Source organism: Mus musculus, chromosome 16 (genome assembly GCF_000001635.26).
Source record: "Mus musculus strain C57BL/6J chromosome 16, GRCm38.p6 C57BL/6J".
In the NCBI taxonomy this organism is placed as follows: domain Eukaryota; kingdom Metazoa; phylum Chordata; class Mammalia; order Rodentia; family Muridae; genus Mus; species Mus musculus.
In genome coordinates, this window is record NC_000082.6 from 27,420,804 (window position 1) to 27,437,180 (window position 16,377).

Below are 16,377 nucleotides of genomic sequence, written 5' to 3' on the forward strand. Positions count from 1 at the left end.
GCTTTAGAAATGCTAAAATTACTATGGCCTTGCAAAGTGCTTATTAATTTCTTTTCTTGTTTATATAATATACTTGGGCCTTATAAGATCCTATAAAAGTCCCTATGTACATGGTGGGCTGTTTTGTTTTTTGAACTAGGGACTTGTATTTATAGCATATACTTTATTTTTAGATGTAGAAGATAGTATGGGTGGTTTTGGATTATATTTGGAAGATGACCCCAGCTCATGTATACCATATGGCATTCCTCTTTTAGTTTTTTCCTTGCAAAGATTCAACTTTAATAAGGAACAAAATTAGCTCAGTATAACAACTCATTTACTTCTTAACAATTTCCTCCACTCTTCTCCTGCTCCACTGGACTAGAGTAGTAGGCTGCTCCGGAAATGTGTGGGCATGCTTGTTCTGGACACGTGGCGGAGATCAGTGAGCCATTTTGAACTAAGCAGCAGTCAGGAACATTGTTCTTTCTCTTTACTCTCACTTCAATGATGGTGTGTTCTTACCCCATTTAAAAACACAATAAAACCACTGTTTTACCAAACTTTACAGCCTCTGTTAGCACCCATTTCAGCTGCTAGATGGCTTTATAGAGTAGAATTGTCCATCATTTTGTTATTGGCAAATATGAACATGCTAAGCGCTTCTTAATCATGATCAGATTCTTTTAGATTCAAATTATTTCACTTATGTTTTGCTTTTTACCTTTTGGCTATGTATGCATGGGCCATTCCAGTATCCATCTCCAAATCTCAACCTGTAAACATTTCAAAGCAATTTTATTCACCTAAAATATATATTAGTATGGGGTCCCAACTCCCTTTGTAATGAATTTATACTCTCATTAAGTCATCCATTTTTACTTTTATACCCTTTACCTCCACTCAGACCAGTCAAGGTCAAGGAGGGACAGGGAACTGGGTTCTGGACACTCAAAGTTTTGTAGACTCCAAAACGATGGGAAGACTGTAAGGCAGAAGGAGAAACCAAGGCATCAACAGAAGAACTTGGAAGATCTGGAAGAACACCACCCATCAGAGAGGTCCCTGCCTTCTGCTAGCTGGGGCAGAGGGAGGGATGGTGCCCAGACTGCCTGTGAGCAGCAGGAAAGAAAGCGATCTGGTCAGGAGAGGCTCTGGAAATCTCCACTTCCGAAGATCCGCGGGGAGGTATTTCTGAGCATTGACTCTGAAGACTGGGAAGCTGACTGGAGCTCTGGAACCCGGAGTCCAGAAAAGCAGTCTCATCACCATGGCAGACTTTCACCCAAGTCTTCACAGAAAACAGGACTTCCCTGTAAGGAAATTGTATATGGGCGGGACCTTGGGCAAGGTGACCACAGAGAAAGGAGACATAGGCCCAGGACTTCTCCCTTCTCAGAAGATAAAGAACTTCGCCACCACCATGTTGCAGGTAATGGGTTGCCCTGTTGGAAATCTTGTATCTAAAGCTCGTCAGTTTAATAAGCATCTTAAGCAACCTTCATCTCTATTCAATCTGAACTCCTGTCCTTAAAAGGAGTCTTTGTGTGAGATACTGTATGAGGTGTCTGATTGATCTTAGGTCTGTAGGAAGAAGGAAAGACCTGTTCTATCTCCAGGAAGCACGTGCTGCATTCTTAGGGGCTTCCCCTGGGCCTCATTGGAAGAGTGCCCATCCCAGGTACTAGTCATTGTTTGCCACAGCCTTGCATCAGATACTCCCATTCTGCATTGAAACTTCTTGACTGTTTGGTTTTATTTAAATGAACTGAGAAGGTATGGTTGTAGTTGACATCTGTGTTTGTCTAGTGTAGTTCCAGTGGGTCTAGAAGTACTGTATTCTCTTGGTCTCTCATCATCTCACCCGGGAGTGAGATGTTACTTAGGCTGTCTTTTAGAGTAGTGTCAAAGAGCAGACATACAGCTCATCTCTATCAGGGACATTTGGGCAGGAGATAACTAGCACAGGGTACGGAAAGTTCTGGGTGGGCTTGGAAGATTTTTAAACCTAGAAGTAATAATGTAATTAAAGCTTAAAATCATTGTTTTCAGTTAAGTTTTGTTTGAATATGCACTCTTCACTCTACAGTTGTTGTTCTGAGTACCAAGGTATACAAGCTGTCAATACCTGTAAAGAAATGAGGAGGGTATGGGCTCGGTGGTTGCTCTGTGGGTAAAGCACTTCCTACATGAGTATGAAAACCTGACTTTAACTCTCTTGAACCCATAAAAAAGTCAGGTAGCCTTAACAGCTGCCTGCAATCCCTGTACTCAGGAGGAAAAGAGGATTCCTGGAACAAGCTGGATAGCTAGCTACTCTAGCCAGAAAGAAAGAGAAAGAAAGAAAGAAAGAAAGAAAGAAAGAAAGAGGAAAGAAAGAAAGAAAAAGAAAAGGAGAAAGAAAGAAAGAAAGAAACAAAAACCTAGCTACCCTAGCCAGAAAGAAAGAAAGAAAGAAAGAAAGAAAGAAAGAAAGAAAGAAAGAAGAAAAGAAAGGAAGGAAGGAAGGAAGGAGAGAAAAAGAAAAGAAAGAAAAGCTTGGCTCCGGGACTCCGCGGAGGGCAGGCTGCACGGGTGACCGTGTGGAATACAGAGTGCCAGCCGTTTCTGGGACGGGCGAGAGAGTCGCAGAGCTTCTGGGCGGCGCCATCTTCAGCTCCAGACAGCCGGCCACCTTCCTGGTGAGAGCACGGGGGTCTGCCTGGCCTGAGAGGTTTGTGGCACAGGCGCCGGCGGGAGCCTCTTGGCTCCGGGACTCCGCGGAGGGCAGGCTGCACGGGTGACCGTGTGGAATACAGAGTGCCAGCCGTTTCTGGGACGGGCGAGAGAGTCGCAGAGCTTCTGGGCGGCGCCATCTTCAGCTCCAGACAGCCGGCCACCTTCCTGGTGAGAGCACGGGGGTCTGCCTGGCCTGAGAGGTTTGTGGCACAGGCGCCGGCGGGAGCCTTCTTGGCTCCGGGACTCCGCGGAGGGCAGGCTGCACGGGTGACCGTGTGGAATACAGAGTGCCAGCCGTTTCTGGGACGGGCGAGAGAGTCGCAGAGCTTCTGGGCGGCGCCATCTTTAGCTCCAGACAGCCGGCCACCTTCCTGGTGAGAGCACGGGGGTCTGCCTGGCCTGAGAGGTTTGTGGCACAGGCGCCGGCGGGAGCCTTCTTGGCTCCGGGACTCCGCGGAGGGCAGGCTGCACGGGTGACCGTGTGGAATACAGAGTGCCAGCCGTTTCTGGGACGGGCGAGAGAGTCGCAGAGCTTCTGGGCGGCGCCATCTTCAGCTCCAGACAGCCGGCCACCTTCCTGGTGAGAGCACGGGGGTCTGCCTGGCCTGAGAGGTTTGTGGCACAGGCGCCGGCGGGAGCCTTCTTGGCTCCGGGACTCCGCGGAGGGCAGGCTGCACGGGTGACCGTGTGGAATACAGAGTGCCAGCCGTTTCTGGGACGGGCGAGAGAGTCGCAGAGCTTCTGGGCGGCGCCATCTTCAGCTCCAGACAGCCGGCCACCTTCCTGGTGAGAGCACGGGGGTCTGCCTGGCCTGAGAGGTTTGTGGCACAGGCGCCGGCGGGAGCCTTCTTGGCTCCGGGACTCCGCGGAGGGCAGGCTGCACGGGTGACCGTGTGGAATACAGAGTGCCAGCCGTTTCTGGGACGGGCGAGAGAGTCGCAGAGCTTCTGGGCGGCGCCATCTTTAGCTCCAGACAGCCGGCCACCTTCCTGGTGAGAGCACGGGGGTCTGCCTGGCCTGAGAGGTTTGTGGCACAGGCGCCGGCGGGAGCCTTCTTGGCTCCGGGACTCCGCGGAGGGCAGGCTGCACGGGTGACCGTGTGGAATACAGAGTGCCAGCCGTTTCTGGGACGGGCGAGAGAGTCGCAGAGCTTCTGGGCGGCGCCATCTTCAGCTCCAGACAGCCGGCCACCTTCCTGGTGAGAGCACGGGGGTCTGCCTGGCCTGAGAGGTTTGTGGCACAGGCGCCGGCGGGAGCCTTCTTGGCTCCGGGACTCCGCGGAGGGCAGGCTGCACGGGTGACCGTGTGGAATACAGAGTGCCAGCCGTTTCTGGGACGGGCGAGAGAGTCGCAGAGCTTCTGGGCGGCGCCATCTTCAGCTCCAGACAGCCGGCCACCTTCCTGGTGAGAGCACGGGGGTCTGCCTGGCCTGAGAGGTTTGTGGCACAGGCGCCGGCGGGAGCCTTCTTGGCTCCGGGACTCCGCGGAGGGCAGGCTGCACGGGTGACCGTGTGGAATACAGAGTGCCAGCCGTTTCTGGGACGGGCGAGAGAGTCACAGAGATTCTGGGGCGGCACCATCTTCAGCTCCAGACAACCAGCCACCTTCCCGGCAAGAGCCACAGAGCTGAGGCGGCAACATCTTCGACTCCAGACAACTGGCCACCTTCCTGGCCAAAGCAACACAGCTTCTGGGAAAGATCCTGTTTTGGGCCTTCACCTTCAGCCAGGAGGAGGTCCAAACACCAGATAACTGTACACCTTCCCTGAGAGAGGAGAGCTTGCCTACAGAGACTGCTCTGACCACTGAAACTCAGAGAAGAGAGCTTGTCTCCCACGCCTGCTGATAGAGGGTAACAAAATCAACAGAGGAACAATCTTTTAACAAAGACAACTATAACAACTAACTCCAGAGATTGCCAGATGGCGAAAGGTAAACGTAAGAATCCTACTAACAGAAGCCAGGACCACTCACCATCATCAGAACCCAGAACGCCCACTTCGCCCAATCCAGGACACCCTAACACACCTGAAAAGGTAGACCTGGATTTAAAAGCATATCTCATGATGATGGTAGAGGACATAAAGAAGGAATTCAATAACTCACTTAAAGAAATACAGGAGAACACTGCTAAAGAGTTACAAGTCCTTAAAGAAAAACAGGAAAACACTGCTAAAGAGTTACAAGTCCTTAAAGAAAAACAGGAAAACACAACCAAACAGGTAGAAGTCCTTATAGAAAAACAGGAAAACACATCCAAACAGGTGATGGAAATGAACAAAACCATACTAGACCTAAAAAGGGAAGTAGACACAATAAAGAAAACCCAAAGTGAGGCGACGCTGGAGATAGAAACCCTAGGAAAGAAATCTGGAACCATAGATGCCAGCATCAGCAACAGAATACAAGAGATGGAAGAGAGAATCTCAGGTGCAGAAGACTCCATAGAGAACATCGGCACAACAATCAAAGAAAATGGAAAATGCAAAAAGATCCTAACTCAAAACATCCAGGAAATCCAGGACACAATGAGAAGACCAAACCTACGGATAATAGGAGTGGATGAGAATGAAGATTTTCAACTCAAAGGACCAGCAAACATCTTCAACAAAATTATTGAAGAAAACTTCCCAAATCTAAAGAAAGAGATGCCCATGAACATACAAGAAGCCTACAGAACTCCAAATAGACTGGACCAGAAAAGAAATTCCTCCCGACACATAATAATCAGAACACCAAATGCACTAAATAAAGATAGAATACTAAAAGCAGTAAGGGAAAAAGGTCAAGTAACATATAAAGGCAAGCCTATCAGAATTACACCAGATTTTTCACCAGAGACTATGAAAGCCAGAAGAGCCTGGACAGATGTTATACAGACACTAAGAGAACACAAATGCCAGCCCAGGCTACTATACCCAGCCAAACTCTCAATTACCATAGATGGAGAAACCAAAGTATTCCACGACAAAACTAAATTCACCCATTATCTCTCCACGAATCCAGCCCTTCAAAGGATAATAACAGAAAAAAACCAATACAAGGACGGGAACCACGCCCTAGAAAAAACAAGAAGATAATCCCTCAACAAACCTAAAAGAAGACAACCACAAGAACAGAATGGCAACTTTAACAACAAAAATAACAGGAAGCAACAATTACCTTTCCTTAATATCTCTTAATATCAATGGACTCAATTCCCCAATAAAAAGACATAGACTAACAGACTGGCTACACAAACAGGACCCAACATTCTGCTGCTTACAGGAAACCCATCTCAGGGAAAAAGACAGACACTACCTCAGAGTGAAAGGCTGGAAAACAATTTTCCAAGCAAATGGTCTGAAGAAACAGGCTGGAGTAGCCATTCTAATATCGGATAAAATCGACTTCCAACCCAAAGTTATCAAAAAAGACAAGGAGGGACACTTCATACTCATCAAAGGTAAAATCCTCCAAGAGGAACTCTCAATTCTGAATATCTACGCTCCAAATGCAAGGGCAGCCACATTCATTAAAGACACTTTAGTAAAGCTCAAAGCACACATTGCACCTCACACAATAATAGTGGGAGACCTCAACACACCACTTTCATCAATGGACAGATCGTGGAAACAGAAACTAAACAGGGACACAGTGAAACTAACAGAAGTTATGAAACAAATGGACCTGACAGATATCTACAGAATATTTAATCCTAAAACAAAAGGATATACCTTCTTCTCAGCACCTCACGGGACCTGCTCCAAAATTGACCATATAATTGGTCACAAAATAAGCCTCAACAGATACAAAAATATTGAAATTGTCCCATGTATCCTATCAGACCACCATGGCCTAAGACTGATCTTCAATAACAACATTAAGAATGGAAAGCCAACATTCACGTGGAAACTGAACAACACTCTTCTCAATGATACCTTGGTCAAGGAAGGAATAAAGAAAGAAATTAAAGACTTTTTAGAGTTTAATGAAAATGAAGCCACAACGTACCCAAACCTTTGGGACACAATGAAAGCATTTCTAAGAGGGAAACTCATAGCTCTGAGTACCTCCAAGAAGAAACGGGAGAGAGCACATACTAGCAGCTTGACAACACATCTAAAAGCTCTAGAAAAAAAGGAAGCAAATTCACCCAAGAGGAGTAGACGGCAGGAAATAATCAAACTCAGGGGTGAAATTAACCAAGTGGAAACAAGAAGAACTATTCAAAGAATTAACCAAACGAGGAGTTGGTTCTTTGAGAAAATCAACAAGATAGATAAACCCTTAGCTAGACTCACTAGAGGGCAAAGGGACAAAATCCTAATCAACAAAATCAGAAATGAAAAGGGAGACATAACAACAGATCCTGAAGAAATCCAAAACACCATCAGATCCTTCTACAAAAGCTTATACTCAACAAAACTGGAAAACCTGGACGAAATGGACAAATTTCTGGACAGATACCAGGTACCAAAGTTGAATCAGGATCAAGTTGACCTTCTAAACAGTCCCATATCTCCTAAAGAAATAGAAGCAGTTATTAATAGTCTCCCAACCAAAAAAAGCCCAGGACCAGATGGGTTTAGTGCAGAGTTCTATCAGACCTTCAAAGAAGATCTAATTCCAGTTCTGCACAAACTATTTCACAAGATAGAAGTAGAAGGTACTCTACCCAACTCATTTTATGAAGCCACTATTACTCTGATACCTAAACCACAGAAAGATCCAACAAAGATAGAGAACTTCAGACCAATTTCTCTTATGAATATCGATGCAAAAATCCTTAATAAAATTCTCGCTAACCGAATCCAAGAACACATTAAAGAAATCATCCATCCTGACCAAGTAGGTTTTATTCCAGGGATGCAGGGATGGTTTAATATACGAAAATCCATCAATGTAATCCATTATATAAACAAACTCAAAGACAAAAACCACATGATCATCTCGTTAGATGCAGAAAAAGCATTTGACAAGATCCAACACCCATTCATGATAAAAGTTTTGGAAAGATCAGGAATTCAAGGCCCATACCTAAACATAATAAAAGCAATCTACAGCAAACCAGTAGCCAACATCAAAGTAAATGGAGAGAAGCTGGAAGCAATCCCACTAAAATCAGGGACTAGACAAGGCTGCCCACTTTCTCCCTACCTTTTCAACATAGTACTTGAAGTATTAGCCAGAGCAATTCGACAACAAAAGGAGATCAAGGGGATACAAATTGGAAAAGAGGAAGTCAAAATATCACTTTTTGCAGATGATATGATAGTATATATAAGTGACCCTAAAAATTCCACCAGAGAACTCCTAAACCTGATAAACAGCTTTGGTGAAGTAGCTGGATATAAAATTAACTCAAACAAGTCAATGGCCTTTCTCTACACAAAGAATAAACAGGCTGAGAAAGAAATTAGGGAAACAACACCCTTCTCAATAGTCACAAATAATATAAAATATCTCGGCGTGACTCTAACTAAGGAAGTAAAAGATCTGTATGATAAAAACTTCAAGTCTCTGAAGAAAGAAATTAAAGAAGATCTCAGAAGATGGAAAGATCTCCCATGCTCATGGATTGGCAGGATCAACATTGTAAAAATGGCTATCTTGCCAAAAGCAATCTACAGATTCAATGCAATCCCCATCAAAATTCCAACTCAATTCTTCAACGAATTAGAAGGAGCAATTTGCAAATTCATCTGGAATAACAAAAAACCTAGGATAGCAAAAACTCTTCTCAAGGATAAAAGAACCTCTGGTGGAATCACCATGCCTGACCTAAAGCTTTACTACAGGGCAATTGTGATAAAAACTACATGGTACTGGTATAGAGACAGACAAGTAGACCAATGGAATAGAATTGAAGACCCAGAAATGAACCCACACACCTATGGTCACTTGATCTTCGACAAGGGAGCTAAAACCATCCAGTGGAAGAAAGACAGCATTTTCAACAATTGGTGCTGGCACAACTGGTTGTTATCATGTAGAAGAATGCGAATCGATCCATACTTATCTCCTTGTACTAAGGTCAAATCTAAGTGGATCAAGGAACTTCACATAAAACCAGAGACACTGAAACTTATAGAGGAGAAAGTGGGGAAAAGCCTTGAAGATATGGGTACAGGGGAAAGATTCCTGAACAGAACAGCAATGGCTTGCTCTGTAAGATCGAGAATTGACAAATGGGACCTAATGAAACTCCAAAGTTTCTGCAAGGCAAAAGACACCGTCAATAGGACAAAAAGACCACCAACAGATTGGGAAAGGATCTTTACCTATCCTAAATCAGATAGGGGACTAATATCCAACATATATAAAGAACTCAAGAAGGTGGACTTCAGAAAATCAAATAACCCCATTAAAAAATGGGGCTCAGAACTGAACAAAGAATTCTCACCTGAGGAATACCGAATGGCAGAGAAGCACCTGAAAAAATGCTCAACATCCTTAATCATCAGGGAAATGCAAATCAAAACAACCCTGAGATTCCACCTCACACCAGTCAGAATGGCTAAGATCAAAAATTCAGGTGACAGCAGATGCTGGCGTGGATGTGGAGAAAGAGGAACACTCCTCCATTGTTGGTGGGATTGCAGGCTTGTACAACCACTATGGAAATCAGTCTGGCGGTTCCTCAGAAAACTGGATATAGTACTACCGGAGGATCCAGCAATACCTCTCCTGGGCATATATCCAGAAGATGCCCCAACTGGTAAGAAGGACACATGCTCCACTATGTTCATAGCAGCCTTATTTATAATAGCCAGAAGCTGGAAGGAACCCAGATGCCCCTCAACAGAGGAATGGATACAGAAGATGTGGTACATCTACACAATGGAGTACTACTCAGCTATTAAAAAGAATGAATTTATGAAATTCCTGGCCAAATGGATGGACCTGGAGGGCATCATCCTGAGTGAGGTAACACATTCACAAAGGAACTCACACAATATGTACTCACTGATAAGTGGATATTAGCCCAAAACCTAAGATACCCAAGATATAAGATACAATTTCCTAAACACATGAAACTCAAGAAAAATGAAGACTGAAGTGTGAACACTATGCCCCTCCTTAGAAGTGGGAGCAAAACACCCTTGGAAGGAGTTACAGAGACAAAGTTTGGAGCTGAGATAAAAGGATGGACCATGTAGACACTACCATATCCGGGGATCCATCCCATAATCAGCTTCCAAATGCTGACACCATTGCATACACTAGCAAGATTATGCTGAAAGGACCCTGATATAGCTGTCTCTTGTCAGAGTATGCCTGGGCCTAGCAAGCATAGAAGTGGATGCTCACAGTCGGCTATTGGATGGATCACATGGCCCCCAATGAAGGAGCTAGAGAAAGTACCAAAGAAGCTAAAGGGATCTGCAACACTATAGGTGGAACAACATTATGAACTAACCAGTACCCCGGAGCTCTTGACTCTAGCTGCATATGCATCAAAAGATGGCCTAGTCGGCCATCACTGGAAAGAGAGGCCCATTGGACACGCAAACTTTATATGCCCCAGTACAGGGGAACGCCAGGGCCATAAAAGGGGAGTGGGTGGGTAGGGGAGAGGGGGTGGGTGGCTATGGGGGACTTTTGGTATAGCATTGCAAATGTAAATGAGCGAAATACCTAATAAAAAATGGAAAAAAAAAAAAAAAAAAAAAAAAAGAAAAGAAAGAAAAGAAAGAGAAAGAAAGAAACAAAAACTGAAAATACCCAATAACTGCTGGAGTCTGTACACACACACACACAAACACACACACATTACAAACACAGTATACACCTGTACACATGTATACTTTTATACCATATTTTTACCTGCAAAAAGTAAAGTTAAAAAGCCCAAACTTTAAAAGAGAAGAACTTAGTTTTGGGCACCTCTGGTACTTAAATCTGTAGTGCATCATGGATACAGTAGGCGTACTCTATGCTGCCTGGAACATACTGAAGGAAGGTTTTTCTTGTGGCTCTAACACTGTCATGGTACCATGATGTGTGTAGTTTTAGTAGGTACAACATTCATCAGTCTTGTTTCAGTCAGTCTTTACTAAGGTTTACAGAGATGGAAAGATTATTGTAACAGAAGTATGTAGGAAGACCTGCCATGGTCAAATCAAACTTTACTTGTGATTGAAAAACTAGTTTCTAGGTTGCATATTCATTAGACTCTGTTGGCTTTCTTATCATATTTCATGTTAAAAGGACTTGATTATAAGAAAATTTAAATTGCAGTTTAGCAAGGTATACTGAATACAATATATAGTGTTGCTTTGAGTTTTGTCAGTGTCTAAGCTTCAGAGGCAGATGGATATATTTAAAGATGTGTACGTAAACATTTTTATATTTGATGTGCCATGTTAGGGAGGCATGAACAAAGAACTGGGAGACTAGAGAGAGTATACTGCAGTTCATAAAATAGGTTTATAAAAAGTTACACTATAGCTAGATTACACTTGTGGGGTTGGAGAAGACACATGGTGATTCCATTGATATCTAAGTTCAGATTCTGTGAACCTGATATGAATGTGCTCGCTTGAAAGGCCAGTTAACCTTTAGTGCATTGACTTATGTGCTAGGGCTTTCAAGCAGATTTGCGCACCTGAAATTAAGCACAGACTTAGAGTCTCTAGTACTGGAGCCGTAAGTAAATGTATGCTCTGTTAGCACAGGGTTTAGAACAGTGTGGCCATAGCTAAAAGGATTACTGTGTGCAGTGCATGCTGCTTTTCACTTTATACTCAGCCAGCTTCAGACTTCAGGCTTCCCAGGTCCTGGTGGGGTTTGATTTTTGAACCTTCTTGGAGTAGTTAGGAGAGAACATTAAAAAATCAGAGTTAGGTATTGGTGTCAGCTCTTGCTGTTAAAACCAGCTAGAGTTCTTAAAGATGTGGCATATGCCAGCTTTGCCAGATTCTACTTCAGATAACGATGAATAAACTTAGCAGGAGGACAGACAACACTGAGTCCAAGAGCATTTGCAGAATAGGTGTGCAAGAAAACAGATGGAAATGAAATTGCTAAATTAAAGCAAGGATTGATTGACTTTCCCTAAAACAGTTAAACTGGGTCTGACTCTGAGAGGAGCTCACTGTGCTGTACACCTGTGACAGCTCATTGGTTACACAGGCTCTTCTCGCCTTCAGAACCTTACATTGTACTTACTGTTGTGAAGTCCAGCCCAGAGACACTGTAATGTGCCCTAAATGTCAAATGCTTCTTATACAATATGCATACTACACAATACCAAAAAACTAATCAGTTATATTTTAGTTCATACTTAGTGTAAATTTATCTTCAACACTAGTATTTGTGTTTCCCTTCAGTCACAGTAGTGGTGCACACCTCTATCTATTTCCAATACTTGGAAAACAGAAAATGGAGGCTCTTTGTGATTGGAAGGCCATCTGGTCTACATAATGAGTTCTAGGACAGCTAGGACTTCATAATAAGACCCTGTCTAGTGAGCTGTCCACTTCCGTTTATGTTACTATATTAAATTTTATGTAAAGAGACTAGTTCATTTGTGTTTCTTCTGAGGAGTCTTAGTGTTCCCTGATGGCAGGATGTTAAGCAGAATGGATGAGGATGACTGTCTAGAAACTGGAGGTGTTGCTTAGGGTAGAACATTTGCCCAGCAAGATCATCTGCAGTACCACACAACAAGAAGAAGGGAAGGAGGAGGGAGATGGAGAGTGAGACGGGAAAGCTAAAGTGTAGCTCATCTACTTAAAAGTACTTCCCAGGTTCTAGTTAGAGTGGCAAGCTCCCCACTCACCTCTGTTTTTATACTGCTGACTTTCCAATGCACTGTATACTTAGAACATTTTTGTCACTTCAGGTGGGTAGGATACCCTATTAGGGAGGCCTGTCCCGATTAGGCTTGAAAGTTTCTAAGAAATGAATATTGCAAATGCCAGCAATTTGCAGGGATGTGAGTGAACTGTCATCACCTATGTAGTTGAGCCTGAGAGAGCTATTACTTTAATTGTGACTTCTGTTAATGAATTGCATTTATTCTTTCTAAACTTATAGTAGTTATAATCTTATAATTCTGTCCGCTTAGTAATACTATTTATTCATTTGAATACATCTTTGTTAGAATTTTAAGTGAAATATTGTCAGTTAATTTTTTTGCGAATAGAAGAACCCACCTGTGGGAAATGTTACTTGCTTTGAAAGCTGAGTGTATACACCTGTGCCGTTTCATTAGGTGGAATCCCAGACGTAACCTGTCATCCTCAGAGAGGCTTTAGGCTGCTCACTAACCTCTCTCTCCTGTAGGAGTGTGGTAAAACAATTGTCCTGCACAGACTTTACCCAGGGCCAAGTGCCCTACTCAAATAGGTCTTTCTAAGCATGCTCATGCAGATCATAATTCAGAGAATTGTATTTACCCAATTGCATATGCCCTATTCTTGAGACTATCCCAAACCAGTGAGAAATGTGTTGTAGATCAGGACAGACCAGTGCAGGATTCAGTACCATTAGAGGTGATTTGTGGTGATCTGTGTAGTCAGGTCCTTGAAAGTGTGAGTTTAAAAGGACAAGCTTTCTCTTTGTTTTTATGATAAGATGCACACACACAAGTCTACATTTTAAATTTACCACAATGTTAAGTAGACTGTCTACAAAAATAGATTTTATAAGATAAACCAAATTCTCTAATTTATTTTTATTTTCATTTAATAATATGTATTAATAGCTTTGGAAACAAATTATTGAGTTATTTTTGCTATCTATTATTTTAATATGTGCTTATATTGATGGCATAATACATGGAGCCAGTGATTCTATGTTTCGCGAAGATAAGAACCCATTACAAAGGCTTAAAATATATGCCCAAGGGAAGGGCTCACTCATCCTACACAAGTTAGAATATATGGTATTAGAGACAGTGTCTTTTTTTTTTTTTTTTTTTTTTTTTTTTTGGTTTTTCGAGACAGGGTTTCTCTGTATAGCCCTGGAACTCACTTTGTAGACCAGGTTGGCCTCAAACTCAGAAATCCACCTGCCTCTGCCTCCCGAGTGCTGGGATTAAAGGTGTGTGCCACCACGCCCGGCTGAGACAGTGTCTTAATATACAAGCACTCAGAAGTGATTCTCATAGGTGCAGGAGGCTCTGACCAGTAGTTCAAAGAGAGAGTCCTTTAGAATAAATTAGGTGTCCACCTGGTGTACATTTACTGATGGTTATACTAGATACCTGATCTATGGGTCCCATTAAAAGGTTTTGTTCTTGCTGAGGGCAATATTGTCATCCTATTGACTAACTGTAACTCATAAAAGCGTGCAAAGGAAAGTATCCACAATTTCACAATTTTGAAAAGACATTAACTTTTAACTTTTTTTTAGCTTATTTGAAATATATAGAATGGTGTATGCTCCTATAACATTGCAAAATAACAAAGCATGATTGGCAGCCCTTTTCTCTAGAGGACTGAATTCTAAGGTCATTGCATTTTCTGATACTTCCTCTATATTTTGTTTTCCCTACAATTTTGTAATGTCATTAGCAGATGGGTCAAAGCTGTGGGAAAGATCTAGAGCTTTTTTTTTTTTTTTTTTTTTGGTATCAGACAGAGGGTGAGCAGGACCATTTTTGACAGGTTTTCACCACACTGGTAGATGGCCCTGACTGCTCTGCAGGAAGTGTATAGGCTGGATGCACGCAGAGGAAGCTGTTGTGTTTGTTTACTTAGCCATATTAAAACTCTGATTCTGGAACCTTCTTTTCTGTGCATTCTCATTCTCAGTGGCTCTGTTTCTCTTTTCAGTTCCTGTTTTGATGACTTACTTTGGTTCTTCGTTCTTTCTGATGTTGAAAAACTATATGAGAAACATTTCTACCATGTAGATTTTGGAAAATAACTTTGTTAAAATGTTTCAATTTTGCATACTACTATTTGATGCGCAGGAAACATTTATTTCAAATGTGCCCCATGGTGCAATCTACACACTGGAGGCATTGTCCTCAGTATTAAATGTTAAGGGAGAGTGTCTTTTTCCTAATATTTTTGTCTTTTCAGAAAACAGCACCAGTTACCTCATTGAATTGAGTTTTTTCTAGGAATGAAACCAAGAGGAATAAAAGAAGCTGTCTCTACTCCAGCACGAGCAAGCCACAGGGACCAGGAGTGGTATGATGCTGAAATTGCCAGGAAATTGCAAGAAGAAGAACTTTTGGTGAGTACATTTAAGGTAAAAGTTCAAACAAAGGGCTGTACAAGCTGAAGCATAATTCAGTTTTATAATAAACACGATAGAGTTCTGCTGTTGGCATTACGGATCCCACAGTGGAACTCTATAACTTGAGTCTTTTCTGGGGGTGGGGAGAATCAAGCCAGTGGCAGTGCAGCAGAATATACTCCCCATTACCCATGATTAAGTTTTATAGTTTTGGTTATCTGATATTGAAAATAAATACTTTGAGTGCATTATTCAATGTGGCATCTTCCATTACTGGAATTATTGATATTTTCCTGTGACTGATTTGTAAATTAAACCATTTTGAGTTTGTTTGCATTGGGAAAGTAGTCTTCACAGGGTTTGGCATTATCTGCAGTTTCAGGAAGCAGCTTCACTTAGCCTACAGGGATATAGCTTAGTGCATAAGGAACCCTTCTACATCTGCTTGTGTGGATTGATAAGGCATTAGCAGCAAAACTCCATATTCTGATGTCTGCATTAATACATTTTGGTGGTTCTCTAAAAATATTCTGTTGAGTAGGTTGCAAAGTGTTTCTGTTCTGACTGGTGAAAGTATATCCACTGGCCAACAACTTCAGGGATTCAACTACAATTCCAGTTGATTTTCTATAAGACATTTTAAATGGATAGCACATCTTCCAGTTGTTTGTTGTTTTTGATTCGCAGGCTACTCATGTGGACATGAGAGCAGCTCAGGTTGCCCAGGATGAGGTCAGTTCCCATCAATAAGGTTTCCCTACATTGTGAGAAACAACTTCAAATCTGGAATTAATGCCATTGCCTGTGTCTCGCTTAGGAAATTGCTCGACTTCTAATGGCTGAAGAAAAAAAAGCTTACAAGAAAGCCAAAGAGCGAGAAAAGTCATCTTTGGACAAAAGGAAACATGACCCTGAATGCAAGGTAATGTGGGGCCTTTTTTTTGTTTTGCTTTATTTTTAAATCAGCAATAAAATGAGAAGTGAAAACAGGGTTCTGTTTTCAGGATAAGCTCTGGAAATCTATTTCGGTATGTAAAAATACATGCATTGCATGCGTGACTAATGTGTCTTGGTTGTTTCACAATGAAACATGTCATTGAATTTATACTGCTAAGTTTGCAAAGCACTTTTTAATCATTTTCAGACTGACTCAGGTTCAGAGATCTGATTTTGTCGAATTACATCGCAGATTCACTGTGTTCCTTCAGATCCACCCCAGTGGCCTGTACTTGCTCTGTGCTCTCAGTGTGCCTGCATTGTCCTTTTCACCTCCAGACACCTTTCTCTTGTTTTCATAGATGGTGACTGACAAGTAAATGCATGTCCCTAGCACCAACTGCTTATGTCCTAGTACAACAATGCTTGTGCAAGACCTGCAACTATTATCCTTTCCCTTGTTAATCAGACATTGTTGCACATTATTTTTCTCCTGTCAATTAATCTAATTGTTGTGTCCACTGGTAGCAAGTTAAATTTGACAATCAGTATTTGTGTGAAAAG

General features: G+C 42.5%; 1 protein-coding gene across 6 annotated transcripts in view; it reads left to right on the forward strand.

The window, feature by feature from the left end:
• The window catches only part of Ccdc50 (coiled-coil domain containing 50), a 65,154-nt gene that overhangs the window by 33,739 nt on the left and 15,038 nt on the right, over positions 1-16,377 (forward strand). For 3 of the 6 annotated variants that reach the window (NM_001289436.1, NM_026202.4, XM_006522483.2), the window contains 3 exons: positions 14,759-14,874; positions 15,565-15,609; positions 15,695-15,799. In NM_001289436.1, coding sequence (NP_001276365.1) covers positions 14,761-14,874; positions 15,565-15,609; positions 15,695-15,799 — 264 coding nt within the window. In that variant the 5' untranslated portion in view covers positions 14,759-14,760. Of the gene's footprint in view, positions 1-889; positions 1,415-14,758; positions 14,875-15,564; positions 15,610-15,694; positions 15,800-16,377 lie in introns of all 6 variants that reach the window. The other 3 variants (NM_001025615.3, XM_030249249.1, XM_011246002.3) reach the window with 2 other exon arrangements.